Source organism: Schistocerca nitens, chromosome 5 (genome assembly GCF_023898315.1).
Source record: "Schistocerca nitens isolate TAMUIC-IGC-003100 chromosome 5, iqSchNite1.1, whole genome shotgun sequence".
NCBI lineage: Eukaryota > Metazoa > Arthropoda > Insecta > Orthoptera > Acrididae > Schistocerca > Schistocerca nitens.
The window spans coordinates 358,348,384-358,366,272 of record NC_064618.1 but is presented as its reverse complement, the minus strand read 5'-3'; the positions used below and the strand labels follow the sequence as shown (position 1 = coordinate 358,366,272).

The 17,889-nt window shown below is 42.0% G+C and overlaps 1 protein-coding gene across 1 annotated transcript in view; it reads right to left on the bottom strand.

Moving 5' to 3' along the window:
- LOC126260907 (uncharacterized) overlaps window positions 1-17,889 on the bottom strand; it is a gene marked incomplete at its 5' end in the record, with an annotated part of 472,435 nt that overhangs the window by 29,147 nt on the left and 425,399 nt on the right. Inside the window, one exon of the mRNA XM_049958364.1 lies at window positions 12,089-12,233. Coding sequence (XP_049814321.1) covers window positions 12,089-12,233 — 145 coding nt within the window. The remainder of the gene's footprint in view (window positions 1-12,088; window positions 12,234-17,889) is intronic.

Below are 17,889 nucleotides of genomic sequence, written 5' to 3'. Positions count from 1 at the left end.
TACGACCATCATTGGCACCAAGGCAGAAGTGACTCTCATCGCTGAAGAAGACACGTCTCCATTCGTCCCTCCATTCACGCCTGTCGAGACACCACTGGAGGCGGGCTGCACGATGTTGGGGCGTGAGCGGAAGACGGCCTAACGGTGTGCGGGACCGTAGCCCAGCTTCATGGAGACAGTTGTGAATGGTCCTCGCCGATACCCCAGGAGCAACAGTGTCCCTAATTTGCTGGGAAGTGGCGGTGCGGTCCCCTACGGCCCTGCGTAGGATCCTACGGTCTTGGCGTGCATCCGTGCGTCGCTGCGGTCCGGTCCCAGGTCGACGGGCACGTGCACCTTCCGCCGACCACTGGCGACAACATCGATGTACTGTGGAGACCTCATGCCCCACGTGTTGAGCAATTCGGCGGTACGTCCACCCGGCCTCCCGCATGCCCACTATACGCCCTCGCTCAAAGTCCGTCAACTGCACATACGGTTCACGTCCACGCTGTCGCGGCATGCTACCAGTGTTAAAGACTGCGATGGAGCTCCGTATGCCACGGCAAACTGGCTGACACTGACGGCGGCGGTGCACAAATGCTGCGCAGCTAGCGCCATTCGACGGCCAACACCGCGGTTCCTGGTGTGTCCGCTGTGCCGTGCGTGTGATCATTGCTTGTACAGCCCTCTCGCAGTGTCCGGAGCAAGTATGGTGGGTCTGACACACCGGTGTCAATGTGTTCTTTTTTCCATTTCCAGGAGTGTATAATGTATAATTATTTACAGAAATTCTTTCTACACTATTTTTAGGATAATGCAACAGTACAATATTTAATATAAATTAACTGTTTACCAATTTCCTTTGTTGCACACAGACAAGACTGCAATATTAGCTACAGATTTCTATTGTTCAAAGCGTCAGACTGTCTTCCATGAATTTTTCAGTGGTACAGTAACTTTTCTCTGTTAAAATATTTAGGAGTAAAATTTTCAGCAAACCAAGGTCCACTGTTAATATGTTTCTTCCTTTTAATTTGTTATTTATTTTTAGCCCCATTTGCAGTGGTGTCTGAGCGTAAAGCTTTAAGTAATACAAAGGAAATTTGAAGTTTTCCTTGTGATGGGTACCATAGCTGTGCTTAAAATGGAGCTTTTGAAGATTATGTTGATTATTATATACAAAAATCAAAATTTCAAAAATGTACACTGAAGTAATTGATAGTATTTTTAATTTCTTGAACAATGGGCGACATGACTCGTTTTTGTGGTGGCACACATGTTTCTTCTGAAGAAGCAGTCTTCCAATTTAAACTTTTATTGAGTTTTAGTCCCAAGAATTTCACATAGCTCACTTCTGTCATCAGTTGATTATTATGGGCTATTTGTACAGGACATATTGCTGACAATTTAGAGACAAATTGCATTATCTGGGTCTTAGTGACATTGAACTTCAGTCGATTTTTATGGAACGAGGATTGCAGTTTCCTCAGAACATTTTCTTTATTATCTGGAATCTTTTCTATTGTATCATTTTCTATCAGGACTGAGGTGTCAACTGTGAACAAGACTGAGTGAGTATGAATATTTAATGATAAATCATTTATATACAGTAAGAACATGTAAGGACCCAGTACTGAGCCCTGTGGAACTCCTTGGGAAATTGTTTTCCATTCAGAGTAGTAGTTAGCTGAATTTGATGTTAAAATAAATCTTTGTTTCGTTTCTGTCAGATAAGAGTTGAACCACTCTAATGCAGTATCTTTGATCCCATAGCTCTTCAGTTTGTGAAGTAATAATGAGAGGTTCACCGAGTCAAAGGCATTCGTTAAATCATAGAATATTCCTGAGACTTTTGTATCCTGGTCTAGTGATGTGCTTATTTCTTCTGTAAATTCTCTGATGGCATTTATAGTGCTTTTTCCTCTTTGAAAACCAAACTGATTTTTACAAATAATTTCATTTACTGTCAGGATATTTTCTAGTTGTTTTGGCACAAGTTTTTCAAATATTTTGGAAAAAAACAGGAAGGAGAGAGATAGGCTGGTAGTTTCCCATATCATCTGATGATCCCTTTTTAAATTATGGCTTAATCTCTGAATATTTTAGGACATATGGGAAAGAACCATGTTCAAAGGACTGGTTTACAATAAGTCAGTTGGTATGAAATAATATGGCGTAATGCCTTGATTACTGTGAACGGTATTCCCCCCATCCAGCTCAATTTTTGTTTTTTAATGATAATATTGTGTCTACCACATCTTTCTGAGTGATTTTCCTAATTTTTTAAAAGAAATGTTTTGTATGTCGTCTCTATGCCTGAAAATCATGTTGTCCTGATGGGCTGCCATGTCTACGTCAGATTTTGCTGTATTGACAAGGAAATCATTGAAGCAGTTTGACATTTGAACTCGATTTAAAATAATATAACCCTAAAACCTAATTTGAGAAAATTCTTGACTTTTAACATCGACTCCCAACTCTGATTTCACAACAGAACAGACTGCCATTGTTTTATTTCTTTGTTTGTTTATGAATATACTATTTGTCAGTTTTTTTTCTGACAGTATCATTTTTTTGAATATAGTCTTATAGCGCTTAACATAAGTTACAAAATTAGGGTTTCTATTTACTATGAGCTCATTGTGCACCTGTCTCTTTCTGGCACTTATGCCTGGTGTAATACAATTTCGTTTGTTCCTATCTTTTGATTAGATTTTGGGGGAAATGTTTACACCCAAAAAACAATTTAGAAATTTATCAAAATTTTTGTTACTTGAATCACAGTGGTCTAAATGCCAGCTTATAACACTTAACTTATCACAAAACAACTCTAAATTTACTTTGCTAAATTCCTCCTTATATAAGATTAATATTTTAGTTTCTCTGGTTTAGGGAGCTCTATGAACAAAGGTGATCCAATATCCCTAGATCTAGGTAAAATTTGTAATAATATTACACTACCCCTTTTCGTAAAACTCTCCAATCCATTTCATCCACCTTTCTTCTTTCCCCTTCAACACGTCTGCTGGGAGAAGGAACCATTGGCCCTGAAAGCTTTCTTAAGTAAAATCTCATTTTTTTTATGTATGTGTGTGTGTGTGTGTTCTCATGTCGCTGCTTGGTGAATAGATTTTTTTATCTATCCAATTACATTGGAAACAATATTTTGTTTGTTTTCAGGTACTTGCCTGCAATTCTAGTACACATCAAAATCCCCATATCCAAGGTCAGTTCAAGATCATTTTTCCATACAAGTAAATTATCATTTGATCCCAAACTCCCATTTGCCGTCATACACCTGTATCAGTGTTTGCTACAAATTGTGGCATGCACTGTATACAAATCTTGTACTTGGGCACCCTTGGGGTCCATTTCAGCTTGGCACCCAAGTGGCCACTGCTAACTGTGATACAACCCTCTGCACAAATCTTACAGTTATGGAGCTTGTCGTTTCCTCCACGTGACGTCTTGTTTTCCTTGGGCCTTAAACTGACCCTGTCCATACAGAACTGCAGAAAATCGCTAGATGGCTGAAAGCAACATAGGGCAACCCATCTCCACTTAATCAATGTACTACCCTTTTTTTACTCCTCTAGCAGCTTGCTACAATTAATAGCATGGGAATCTAAATGAGAACCACAACTGCAGATACATACATACAAACCAACAAGAAAATAATAAGTTTATTAAAACTTCACGAGCAGTCCTAGCAAGGATGTGGCACTGATGAGGAATGTTCCCAGAATGAATGGATGAGTATTCAAAGTAAAAATAGATGATCAGAAGAAGTATAAATTCAACAAATGGGAAACTGAGTAGAAATCTGTAAAGAGAGATACAATGTGAAGGTTTCTACATCTGCATTCACTCCTACACCTCACAAGACACTGTGTGATGTGTGAAAGAGGGTTCTTCTTCTACCATTAATCCTTGTTCCGTTCATGACTGGTGCACAGGAAACTCCTGTAGTAATTCTAATTTTTATGATATTCTCATCGTTGTCCATTTAATACTTATGTGATAGGAAGTATTATATTTTCTGGTCCTTCTTGAAACCTATGCTCTCACAATTTCAACATTAAATCTCTCGGTGATACCTATCATCTCTCTTGTAACATCTGTCACTAGACTTTGTTGAACATCTCTATAATGCTCACATGTTTACAAAAGAATCCCATGATAAATCGTGTCACTGTTCATTGTCTCTTCTCTATGTCTTCCATTAATACAATAGGAACTCCAGTCTTATGAGCAATGCGCAACAATTGGTCAAACAAAATTTTTGAGTGCTACTTCTTCTGTAGATGAACTACACTTACTTAAATTTCTTCAGATGAGTCTCAGCCTGCCATCTGCTGTTCCTACAACTGGTTTGACACTGAAGAGTCAAAGAAACTGGTATAGGCATCCATATTCAAATACAGAGACATGTAAACAGGCAGAATAAGGAGCTGCAGTCGGCAACGCCTATCAAAGATAACAAGTCTCAGGCGCAGTTGTAAGATCGGTTATTGCTGCTACAATGGCAGGTTATCAAGATTTAAGTAAGTTTGAATGTGGTGTTATAATCGACGGATGAACCATGGGACACAGCATCTCTGACGTAGCAATGAAGTGGAGATTTTTCCGTACGACCATTTCACGAGTTTACCATGAATATTCAGAATCTGGTACAACATCAAATCTCTGATATCACTGCGACCGGAAAAATATCCTCCAAGAATGGGACCAATGATGACCGAAGAGAATCTCTCAACATGACAGAAGTGCAACTGTTCCGCAAATTGCTGCAGATTCCAATACGGATGTACGTGTACAGGTATGGAGACAACCTCATCAATCCATGGACCCTGCATGTCAGCAGGAGACTGTTCAAGCTGGTGGAGGCTGTGTAATCGTGTGGGGGGCCCCTGATACATTTAGACATGACTTTGACAGGTGGAACGTACATAAGCATCCTGTCTTATCACCAGCATCGATTCATGTCCATTGTGCATTCCGATGGACTTGGGAAATTCCAGAAGGACAATGTGACACTTCACAAGCCCAGAAGTGCTACAGAGTGGCTCCAGGAACACTCTTATGAGTTTAATCACTTCCGCTGCCCACCAAACTCCCCAGACATATACCTCATTAAGCATATTTGGGATATCTTGCAATGTGCTTCAGAAGAGATCACCACCCCCTCATACTCTTACGGATTTATGGAAAGCCATGCAGGATTCATGGTGTCAATTCCCTCCAGCACTACTTCAGACATCAGTCGACTCCCTGCCACGTCGTTTTGCGACACTATTGTGTGCTCGCGGAGACCTGCATGATATTAGGCACGTGTACCAGTTTCTTTGGCTCATCAGTGTAAACTGTCAGTATCCGTTAGGTCTCTCTGGACAGTTACTTCTAGGCGTTTTATGTTCACACTGCTTCTAGGCTAATGGTCAGTAACGCAATCTAACAATAGATGTTCTTCAATTATTTATGGACAATACACTACATTTATAGGTATAAATCCAGGGCCATCTGACTATCCTTACACAGTCATCGACACTCTGCAGACCTTCCTGCATTTCGCTACAGTCTTCTGGCGTTGCGACCTTCCTGAAGATTATAGCATCATCTGCATCTGCACCTACATGACTACTCTGAAGTTCATATTTAAGGGCCTGGCAGAGCGTTCTTCAAACCAACTTTATATATTTCTTCTATCCTAGTACTGCCAAACGTCGCATGGGGAAAACTAACAGTTAAACCTTTCTGTGTTAGCTCTGATTTCTATTATTTTATTAGTGTGTCTTTCTCCCTACATACATGGTCAAGAACAAACTATTTTCGCATTCGGAGGAGAAAGTTGGTGACTGAAATTTCGTGAGAAGATCTCGTCGCAACGAAAAGTTCTTGGTTCAGCAACTGCCACCCACACTGTGGCATTCTTCCCCTATTTCACGATAGTAAAAAACGAGCTGCCCTCGTTTGAACTTTTTCGATGAACTTCGTCAATCATATCTGGAATACAGCAATACTGCAGAGGAGGACGGACAATCGTAGTTAAGGGAGTCTTTTTTGTATATCCGTTGCCTCTTCTAAGTGTTCTACCATTAAAATGTAGTCTGATTCGCCTTCCCCACAACATTTTCTATGTAATCGTTCCCATTTAAGTTGTTCCTAATTGAAATCATTGCTTATTTAATTACACTGGACTCGTATTCGGGAGGACGACGGTTCAGTCGCGCGTCCGGCCATCCTGATTTAGGTTTTCCGTGATTTCCTTAAATCGCTCCAGGCAAATGCCGGGGTGGTTCCTCTGAAAGGGCATGGACGACTTCCTTCCCCGTCCTTCCTTAAACCTATGAGACCGATAACGCCGGCCGCGGTGGCCGAGCAGTTCTAGGCGCTACAGTCTGGAACCGCGCGGCCGCTACGGTCGCAGGTTCGAATCCTGCCTCGGGCATGGGTGTGTGTGAAGTTCTTAGGTTAGTTAGGTTTAAATAGTTCTAAGTTCTAGGGGACTGATGACCTCAGAAGTTCGGTCCCATAGTGTTCAGAGCCATTTGAACCATTTTTTTTTTAGACCGATGACCTCGCAGTTTGGCCTCTTCCCCCAATCAACCCAACCCAACTTATTTAGTTGAACTGACAGGCCTTAGATTTGTGTGGTGTATAGTATAACCGAAATTTAATTGGTTCCTTTGCTCATGTGGATGAGCTAACACTTTTCATTATTCAAGGTAAATTGCCGCTTTTTGCACCATACGGTATCTTGTTTAAACCATTTTGCAAATGGTTTTGATCTTCTGATGACTTCACTAGTCAGTAAACAACAGCATCATCTTCAAACAATGTAAGGGGGTTGCTCATATTGGTTTCTAAATCGTCCAAACAGACTAAGAACCGCAAATGATCTTGGGGAACACCAGATATCACTTCCGTATTTCTTGATTACATTTCCGCCAATTATTACGAACTGTTACCTTTCTGACAGGAAATCAAAGAATCTAGTCGCACAACTGCGACGATACCCCGTTGGCATGTGGTTTGCCTATAAGCCGATTGTGAGGTGTCAAAAGCCCTCTGGGCAAGGACCATATTTTCTGAACCCGTGCTGACTGTGTATTAATAGATCGTGTTCTTCAAGGTAATTCATAGCCTTCGAACGTAGTATTCGTTCCAGAATCCTACTGAAAATCGATGTCAGTGACATGGGTCTGTAATTCAGCGATTTACTCTTACTTCATTTCTTGGGTATTGTTGGGGCCCCGCGCAATTTTTCTGATGTTTCGCAGACCGATCGGTTGTATACGACTGCTAAGCACGAGGGTACCAGAAGACTTGCCTTTAGCAAGTGTTTTAAGCTGCTTCACTACACCGAGGGACATCGACTTCTACGTTACTCATGTTGGCTGCTATTCTCGATTGGAATTCTACAAAACAGCTTACAACTAATGGCACACAACGACACACACACTGAATAAAAATCAAAAGCCAAAGCATCTAAAGAATGGGAGGTAACACAACTCTAAAACAGTATTGCTTCTTCAAGATAACATTAACACTGAAGCATTAACACCCTCCCTCAACGTTAATTACAGTGTTACAGTAACAAATTACAAGCTCTAAGTAAGTCCTAACAAGCCTCTCAATTTTTCAAATTTTATTTTACCTAGTACCTTTGTTAGAACAACAATTTGTTGATCATTTGTGCTAATGTGCTTTATATAATTTTCTTAGTAGACACTTTCTCACAAGCAAAAATTTTACATTTGTATGCTTTGGTTTATAATGGAACTTTAGGTTCTTGCAAACGCTTATTACTGGCATATTATCTTCATAAAATACAACATGGCTTTGACTGCCAGAAAGACTATGATACAAATTACTGAGCCAACATGCCTCACTAGATGCCTTGCTTAAGGCTACAAATTCAGAGTCTGTTGACGACAAAGACACTGTGGGTTGCTTCTTAGATTAGATTAGATTTACTTTCATTCCAATTGATCCGTAAACAGGAGGTCATTCAGAATGTAGAACATGCCAGAAAAACAATAATACATGACAAATATTTAAAACTCAAACAAATAAGCTAACATACCATTCCAAAGGTCCCAAGTGGAATGTTCGTCATTTTTTTTAATGAACACTATATGAAAGACTCATTTTACAAAAACTTTTCTTCATACCAGTCTTGATATTTTTTCAGACAATGCAAATTTCAAATGATCCAACAGTGAAGCCTAATAGGATCTGTTTATGATTCCGCCATTTTCCAAGCAATCTAAGAGGAATATTCCTTGGGAATCTCAAAAAACAGTTGCCATCACCTCAGCAGGTGACAAAATCCTGTTTGCATTCTTCGGTGCACTCTCACCACCCCTTTTCCATTGTTTTGGCTGCCGTTTTCACTCTGGTGTGTGCCGGCCGGAGTGGCCGTGTGGTTCTAGGCGCTACAGTCTGGAACCGAGCAACTGCTACGGTCGCAGGTTCGAATCCTGCCTCGGGCATGGATGTGTGTGATGTCTTTAGGTTAGTTAGGTTTAATTAGTTCTAAGTTCTAGGCGACCGATGACATCAGAAGTTAAGTTGCATAGTGCTCAGAGCCATTTGACTGGTGTGTAATGACGGATCCAGGTTTAATCAAAAGTCACAAATCGGAGCAAAACGTCTTGCGGATTGCGGTTCGACGTCACCGACATTGTGTTCAAATGCTGTGCCAGATGCTTGTGGCCGACTGTGAGCAATCGCGGCACCCACCCTGCACAAAACTTCTTCGTCAGTTCTCCATGTCGAATATTATGCGCTCTCTCATTTGAGGTGCCTACAAACTAAGCAATCTCACGAATTTTTATTCGGCTGTCTTCATCATGGATTTTGACAATGGTTTCCTTTGTAGTGACCTCAACTGGACAGTCAGAGTGCGCTTCGTCTTCAGTGCTTGTCCAATCATGTTTAAATTCGTAAATCCAAAGTAAATGGTCTTCAGTGATGGTGCAGAGGCTGTGTGACTTTCATCCAATTCTATTTTGATTTGTGCAGCAGTCCAATCCTTCAAATGAAAATTTTTAATAACAACACGACACTCAGTTTGCTTCATTTTCAATCGCAGTCGACACACTGACCTATTCAGACAAGACAGACAAAGGAAGAAGACAGTGTCAGACAGTCAGAGGGAGACAGAGAGAGGGAGGGGAGAGGGGGAGAGAGAGAGAGAGAGAGAGAGAGAGAGAGAGAGAGAGAGAGAGCAACGGCAGAATGAGCGCTTTCTCGAGTAGATAAGAGGTGAAGCCATAGTGCAACTAGCCTTACACAGAGCAGCTGTGTGTGGCGTCCTACATGGACAGATGGTTGTACGTGTGGGCTGGGTTCTGCCAAACTGAGTGGAGTACGTAGTGTCGCAGCGGTCTGCAACTGGCACATGTTAGCTTGGCTCAGTTACACGTGTGGATCGCACTTTCACCAAAGCAGTTGCTGTTTACTTCCCATTTAAAACACTGTACCGGAGACAGGTTGCGGAACAAGTTATTGATCCTAGTGTGTGCAATGTGTTCAACCTTAGATGGGTCGTTTAGTGCGGCTAATGTATATGAGAATAGTATTCTGGTCTCCCCCTCCAGGTGATGCCATCTCTCCCTCCATTTATCCCTCCTATTAACTCTGACCCTCATCTCCCCCTCCTTTCCTCTGTCTTTTCCCCAGGCTCCCTCTTCCCCCCCTTCCATCCCGTTTTTTATCCGCCTACCCTCTCTCTGCCTCCCTTCTCTCCCCCTCCCCAAGAGTCCTTTTGCATTCCCCTCTTCTGCCTTTCCCCACTCCCTGTCGCATCTGCACAGCCTCTCCCCCCTTCTTATGAGTCCTGATCCTCCATCAGCTCCTTCTCCCACTCCCCCCCCCCACTTTGTTTTTTTCCTTTCCTTCCCCCCTTTTCTTTCCCACCATCTGTCCAGGTTTCCCCCCGTCTGCCCTTGGATGTGGTGTGTCATATTTTTGCCAACTTTTTAGTGCAGTGTTCAAGTGAGTGTTCAGTGTTGTGAGTCTTTCCAAAGTGTTGCGAACAGAAATCATGCTGTCGCTGGGTATGATTTTTATATCTCTTGTGAACAGAAACCAGACTGTCGCAGTGTTTTTTAATTGTATGTCTATTATTTTACCTGTCTGCTTCTTGTGTATTTCATTAGCATCACCAACCCTTTGTTTTATGTTTTAAGTTCCACAACTTTCCGCCATTTTACCATTTAAGTCACCAATTTTATCACCTGCTTTTATTATTTATTATCTTCATTTTTTTAAAACAAATTCTGTAGGCTGAAGAGCGGCATACTAAGCTGCTGCCAGCCCGCCCTCTTAGGGGGGAATCGAAACTCAATTTAAAAAAAAAAAAAAAAAAACATTCCGGTAGTAGCGACGAAGGACGCAGTGAAAGTTTAACATCTGGTAATCACTAATCCTGTCCTAAAAATTTGTACTAAAGCAAACTTGTCTGAAGTTCGCTGAACTGGTTACCAGACATCAATCGCGTTCCAGTGCCCGCGTAGTACGACAGAAAGACCACCTTCAATTTTAAAAAGGTGTAGTGCACCAAGCAAGTGAGGTGCTGTTTATTCATATTTAAATTTGTCACTTGAATTTGCCGAGCTTTTTGTCTTTTTAAGTAAATTTTTTCATAACGTGAACTCCTTTTTTTAAATTGTACCTAGTAACTGAGGTGTTGTGTTTTGTTTTAATATTTAAATTGGTCAGTTGGTTTGGCAATTAACTTCTCTTGCTCCTTCTCTAGTTAAGAAGCAGTTTTGGTGTAAATTAAAAGCCTAGTTCTCATGTTATTAAGGGCCAAGACATTTTATTCACGTTGCTTGATTGTTATAAGTGCTTAATAGTTGTTGTGTTGCAGGAGTTGTTATTATTATGTGTGGAAATTGTGTTGATGTATGGCCAAAGTAACAGCCATAGAGGTGGCATGGACGAGTGACAACCGCCGATTGTCCAGTCTGAAGTTAATCCCTTATTGTAAAAGGGACTGGCCTACTTGCCATTGCATTTCTTATCTTTCAAGTGATTTGATTTGTTGATAATTGTGAATATTTGTTTTCTCAAAATTTATCTTAGAGTTTGCCTAAAGAAATTTTAAAATTTATGCTAGTTTTGAAGGTTTTAAAGTTGACATTTTAATCTACTATAAAGTTATTTAAATTTTTTGATATTTGGTTTTAATGCTAAGTCTTCTGTAAATATAAATTTAAACAGTCATGGTTTTCCAGGTAAAAGAAACCTTTGCATAGAGTCTGATAGGTGTCTGTAATTGTGATGTGAAATTACCAGCCTTTGGGTATTTAGTAAAATAAATAATTTTTTTAAAATAGTGCTTAACATTTCTGTTCTCAGGATCACTCCTACTTCATAAGCTAGGAACTACTCGTTTGGTTCCAAATTAGTTAGCATTTAGAATGAGATTTTCACTCTGCAGCGGAGTGTGCGCTGATATGAAACTTCCTGGCAGATTAAAACTGTGTGCCGGACCGAGACTCTAACTCGGAACCTTTGCCTTGCGCGGGCAAGTGCTCTACCATCTGAGCTACCCAAGCACGACTCACGACCCGTCCTCACAGCTTCAATTCTGCCAGTACCCCGTCTCCTACCTTCCAAACTTCACAGAAGCTCTTCTGCGAACCTTGCACAACTAGCACTCGTGGAAGAAAGGATATAGGACTTGGCCGCTTGCCCGCGAAAGGCAAAGGTACCGAGTTCGAGTCTCGGCCCGGCACACAGTTTTAATCTGCCTAGTTAACATTTGTCCGATTAAAACTGTATGGAATAAATTAAATTATAATATTTTCCAGCGTATGGGCCCAACAATACCTGTTTCGCCCATAGCAAAATACTCAAAAAGTATCCCTGAAAAATATCAGAAAAAAAGTCTATGGAGTTCGGGTTGACCCTGCAAGTTTGTAAAGCATAGCAGTTTTTTTCACCTGGGAAAGCAGCAAAAAATGAAAAATAGCTATAGATGAGTTGTGTGGTTTTATCTACTAGCCCATGTTTATTCTGTAAGATTGGCGACATTTGCTGCATTTGGTCCTAGTCCAGCTGAAAGCTCGTTGTAGGTGACCGAAGAACGTACCTGGTGCTATCCGACCTGACTCGGAAGCGGGCCCGCGGTGCAGCACGTCCTTGACGAAGATGCCGTCTCTCATGTTGCCGCACACCGTGAAGCCCAGGCCGGTGAAGTCGTGGCTCCGTAGCGAAACTATGCGGATATGAGGCTCCTGTAAACACAACAGTCATCTCCTAAGACTTTAGCCACAAAAATCAGTTGTGACTATTTGAAATGTATGTACGTACACGTACGTTCTGTAGCACAAATTTCTCGAAAAAAAAAAAGAAAAAAGTATTTTCCTTGAAAATTCCGGCTTCTAAGTAACTGGAAATGCTCTGTCGCCAAATTTAGATGTGAGCCGTGGGAAAAATTGCTGTTTTGAAGAGCGCGCCGTAGCGCGTTGTGTGAAGCAGTCGCCCTCCGTTTCTGGCGGTGGCGCCGCTGTGGCAATCGCAGCTTTGGTGTCTCCCTCTGGTGGAAAAGGGAAAAGGTTGCCTGTTCACGTGCATTTAAGGGGCGCTATGAGCTCGCTAGGCGGGGAGTCTGGTCAGTTGGTCAGCCGGGTCAGTGTGGGGCAGTCAGTGTCTGTCTGTCTGTCTGTCTGTCTGTCGTCCGGAGTGCTAGTATGTGTTAGGCCACCAGTCTGCTCGAGTCTGTTCAAGCAATGGTCATTGGCGGTTGGATCGATCGGTTGGTCGGTTGGTCGGTCGGTCGCGCACTGAGACACAGGATGACTTGTCCGTCTTGAGCGTCGGCGCATGTGAGGTCGCCACGTCAGTCCAGTGGCCCGCGCCGTACAGCGAGGGGTAGTGGCTTCGCGGCCGACACGAGAGCAACAAGAGTCAACCCACGACATCGGTCTGGCCGGCGCGAGCTGCGACGCCGTGAGACGGGAGATCGGCGCGCCTTCCTGCGTCCGTTGAAGCGGCTGGCAGCGGACGGTTCGGCAGAGCGTTTTGGGCGTGCTGCGCTAGTTCTTCGCCAGACATCGCAGTTTATTAAAAGTTAAGTGATTCGTGATATGTTGTTTCATTTACTTGTTAAATTCTACTTGTGTTCTTGGTCGGTCTCTCGTCCGCATTTATTAGGCAGTTAGTGTCTGTCTGTCGGTCTGCCGTACGTTAATAGCTGCCTTTGTCATGTTTGTCGGATTCGGTGTTAACGAATTTATTCCTTGAAGTGTAACGGCCAAATTCCTGAAATATGTTTTTATCTTGCCTATCATCTGGAGAGGCGGTATATGTGTAATGTAGAGCATGTTTGTATATTTTATGTAAGACTGCATTTCATGGGTTTTTATTTAAATGGTCATTTTAGTATATAAAGCTGCCACCCTTCCACCGTGAGATTTTTTTTTTTTTTTTAAATCAAGTTGCACCTTCGGTGGCAAGTTAATTTTTCTAATGTTAGTGTTTTGTACCATTTCCATCCCACCTACTGGGTGCATAGTTTATGTGCTTGCGTGAGTTGTTAAAAGTTTTAGTTTAAAGTAATCTGGTGTGTTGCAGATTTGCACCAGTGCAGACTATAAGAGGTTGTTGTGAGCGGTCGTGACTACGACCGTATCAAAAGGCAACGGCAAGGTTCTCAGCCTGAAAGCTCATACGGTCAATATTTGTTCTTTCTGCCTTTGAATAAAATTGTAACTTGATATTTTGAGGGTGCTTTCTGATTATAATTGTAAATCTGTTTAAAAAAAAGGCTTTTAGAAATAAAATTTCCATCTATTGAAAGAAATTTATTTTTTTTTCATCAGTTACCCACTGGCAACTACTTCCACGCTCACACAGTGTGATTAAATGTGTTAATGTTCTTGATGAATCGTTAGTAAACAAAGTAAATTCTTAAGAAAAGGTTTGAAAGTAAATTCACGGTTCAAGATGTAATCACAATACATCCTAACCAGTTTTGCATAAGATGTGATCACACCATTGGAAATAATGCAAACTGGGGTAAATCAACAAAAGGTACATAATATTATGAATTCTTTGATGTTTACGTTGATAAGAACCTGAAGAGATGTTAGAGATAATCTTAAACTTTTAAGCTCACTAAATTTTAAGTTGCGGATAATATAAAATTTACTATATGAAAATATCAAAGAGTTCACTTACTTTTGCTATTTCCATTAGAGAATTTTTTATGGCATCGTATCATCGTGATGGAGGAAATAGTTTTCTGTTGTACAGAGGCATGTAGTAAGGATAATATATCGTGTACACTCCTGTAGAGAGCTCTTTAAGCAGTTGGGATATCGATGTCTCCCTTATGAACGTTATTGTCATCAATTAAATGCAGTAACATTATCAATGGAGAGACGTCTACAGACGTTAAGGTAACCTCTGGCGTGCCACAGGGAAGTGTTATGGGACCATTGCTTTTCACAATATATATAAATGACCTAGTAGATAGTGTCGGAAGTTCCATGCGGCTTTTCGCGGATGATGCTGTAGTATACAGAGAAGTTGCAGCATTAGAAAATTGTAGCGAAATGCAGGAAGATCTGCAGCGGATAGGCACTTGGTGCAGGGAGTGGCAACTGTCCCTTAACATAGACAAATGTAATGTATTGCGAATTCATAGAAAGAAGGATCCTTTATTGTATGATTATATGATAGCGGAACAAACACTGGTAGCAGTTACTTCTGTAAAATATCTGGGAGTATGCGTACGGAACGATTTGAAGTGGAATGATCATATAAAATTAATTGTTGGTAAGGCGGGTACCAGGTTGAGATTCATTGGGAGAGTGCTTAGAAAATGTAGTCCATCAACAAAGGAGGTGGCTTACAAAACACTCGTTCGACCTATACTTGAGTATTGCTCATCAGTGTGGGATCCGTACCAGATCGGGTTGACGGAGGAGATAGAGAAGATCCAAAGAAGAGCGGCGCGTTTCGTCACAGGGTTATTTGGTAACCGTGATAGCGTTACGGCGATGTTTAATAAACTCAAGTGGCAGACTCTGCAAGAGAGGCGCTCTGCATCGCGGTGTAGCTTGCTCGCCAGGTTTCGAGAGGGTGCGTTTCTGGATGAGGTATCGAGTATATTGCTTCCCCCTACTTATACCTCCCGAGGAGATCACGAATGTAAAATTAGAGAGATTAGAGCGCGCACGGAGGCTTTCAGACAGTCGTTCTTCCCGCGAACCATACGCGACTGGAACAGGAAAGGGAGGTAATGACAGTGGCACGTAAAGTGCCCTCCGCCACACACCGTTGGGTGGCTTGCGGAGTATGAATGTAGATGTAGATGTAGATGAAGTACTGTCACGTCGTTTCCACAGTCAAGTCCAAATTCGAAAGCAGGGTAGTTTATGAAATACGAGAACGTGCTGAAAAGTAATGTTTACGAATTTTTATGTGGAAACTCTTAAACCTTTTTAAATAAAACAAATGGTGTAAACATTCTCCACTTTTATTCTTCATTTCTACATACATTGAAGAGCCAAAGAAACTGGTACACCTGCTTAATATCGTGTAGGGGCCCTGCGAGCACGCAGAAGTGCCGCAACAAGACGTGACATGGACTCGACTAGCGTCTGTAGTAGTGCTGGAGGGAACTGACACCATGACTCCATAAATCCGTAAAAGTACGACGGTGTGGAGATCTCTTCTGAACAGCATGATGCCAGGCATTCCAGATATGCATACTAATGTTCACGTCTGGGGAGTTTGGTGGCTAGCGGAAGTGTTTAAACTGAGAAAAGTGTTCCTGGAGCGACTCTCCTGAAATTCTGGACGTGTGGGGTGTCACATTGTCCTACTGGAATTGCCCAAGTCCGTCGGAATCCACAATGGAGATGAATGGCTGCAAGTAATGCTTACGTATGTGTCACCTGTCAGAGTCGTATCTAGACGTATCAGGGGTCCCATATCACTCCAACTGTAAACGCCCGACACCATTACGGAGCCTCCACCAGCTTGAACAGTCCCCTGCTGATATGCAGGGTCATGGATTCATGAGGTTGTCTCCGTACCTGTACACGTCCATCTGCTCGATACAATTTTAAACGAGACTCCTCCGACCAGGCAACATGTTCCAGGCATCAACAGACCAATGCCAGTGTTGACAGGGCCAGGCGAGGCGTAAAGCATTGGGTTATGCAGTCAAGAGAAATTTGCTAACATGGAGTATAGATTTAAGTATCAGGAAGTCATTTTTGAAAGTATTTGCATGGAGTGTAGCTATGTATGAAAGTGAAACATGGACGATAAATAGTTTGGACAAGAAGAGAATAGAAGCTTTTGAAATGTGGTGCTACAGAAGAATGCTGAAGATTAGATGGGTAGATCACATAACTAATGAGGAAGTATTGAATAGGATTGGGGAGAAGAGAAGTTTGTGGCACAACTTGACTAGAAGAAGGGATCGGTTGGTAGGACATGTTCTGGGGCATCAAGGGATCACCAATTTAGTACTGGAGGGCAGCGTGGAGGGTAAAAATCGTAGAGGTAGACCAAGAGATGAGTACACTAAGGAAATACAGAAGGATGTAGGTTGCAGTAGGTAGTGGGAGATGAAGAAGCTCACACAGGATAGAGTAGCATGGAGAGCTGCATCAAACCGGTCTCAGGACTGAAGACCACAACAACAACAACAACATGCAGCCATCAAAGATAGACAAGAGGCCCGTCGGCTCCAAAAGCCCATATCGATGACGTTTCGTTGAATGTTTCGCACGCTGATGCTTGTTGATGCCCCAGCATTGAAATCTGCAGCAATTTTAGGAAGGTTTGCTCTTCTGTCACGTTGAACAGTTCTCTTCAGTCGTCGTTGGTCTCGTTTTTGCAGGATCTTTTTCCGGCCGCAGAGATGTCGGAGATTTGATATTTTACCGGTTTCATGATATTCATGGTACAACCGTGAAATGGCCGTACGGGAAAATCTCCACTTCATTGCTACCTCGGAGATGCTGTGCCCCATTGTTCGTGCTCCGACTGTAACAACACGTTAAAACTTACTTAAATCCAGATAACCTGCCATTGTAGGAGCAACAAACGATCAAACAACTACGCCAGACACTTGTTGTCTTATATGGGCTTAGTCGACCGCAGCGCCGTATTCTGCCTGTTTACATATCTCTGTATTTGAGCAGGCATGCTTATACCAGTTTCTTTGGCGCTTCAGTGTGTTTGCATTCCCCTACCGCCAGTGGGCTCCGAGGTGTAGCGTCTAACATGGAGGTGGTTAACTTAACTACGTCGGTGCGTGAGAAACAGCGTGCTTCAAACGAGTTTCGCATTCGCATTCGAAGAGATTGTCCACACACCGAGAAACCTCTGCTTCAGCTTGACAATGTCAGACCACACATGAGCGCTGCGACATCTGCAACCATCTGATGACTTGGGCGCACTGTCAGCCTCCATACAGTCTCGATTTTCATCTGTTTCCAAAACGTAAGGAGCGCCTTCGAGCACTTGACTTTGACAGTGTTGAAGCGGTGTAAGCAGAGGTGTTGTGGTGGCTCCGTCAACGAAGTCAAACATTCTGCAGTGACAGTATGAAAAAAAACTTGGTCTCTCGTTGGGAGAGATGTGTTCATCGCCAGCGTGACTAATGTGATATTATTATTATTATTATTATTATTATTATTATTTTATAAAAATAATAATAATAATAATACTATGAATGGAAAGAAAAATTAATTTAAAGCAAATTACAATTGCATTATTAGAAATGTTCTGCTGTACGATTTTTGGCTAATCGTACTTTTACATTTCAATTGTAGACCAGGCAGCAGACTTCAAGGACAACAGTGCGTGTCAAAAATAACAAAATCCTCCTTACTTGGTTCCACTTCACTTCAGTAAAAATACTTAATA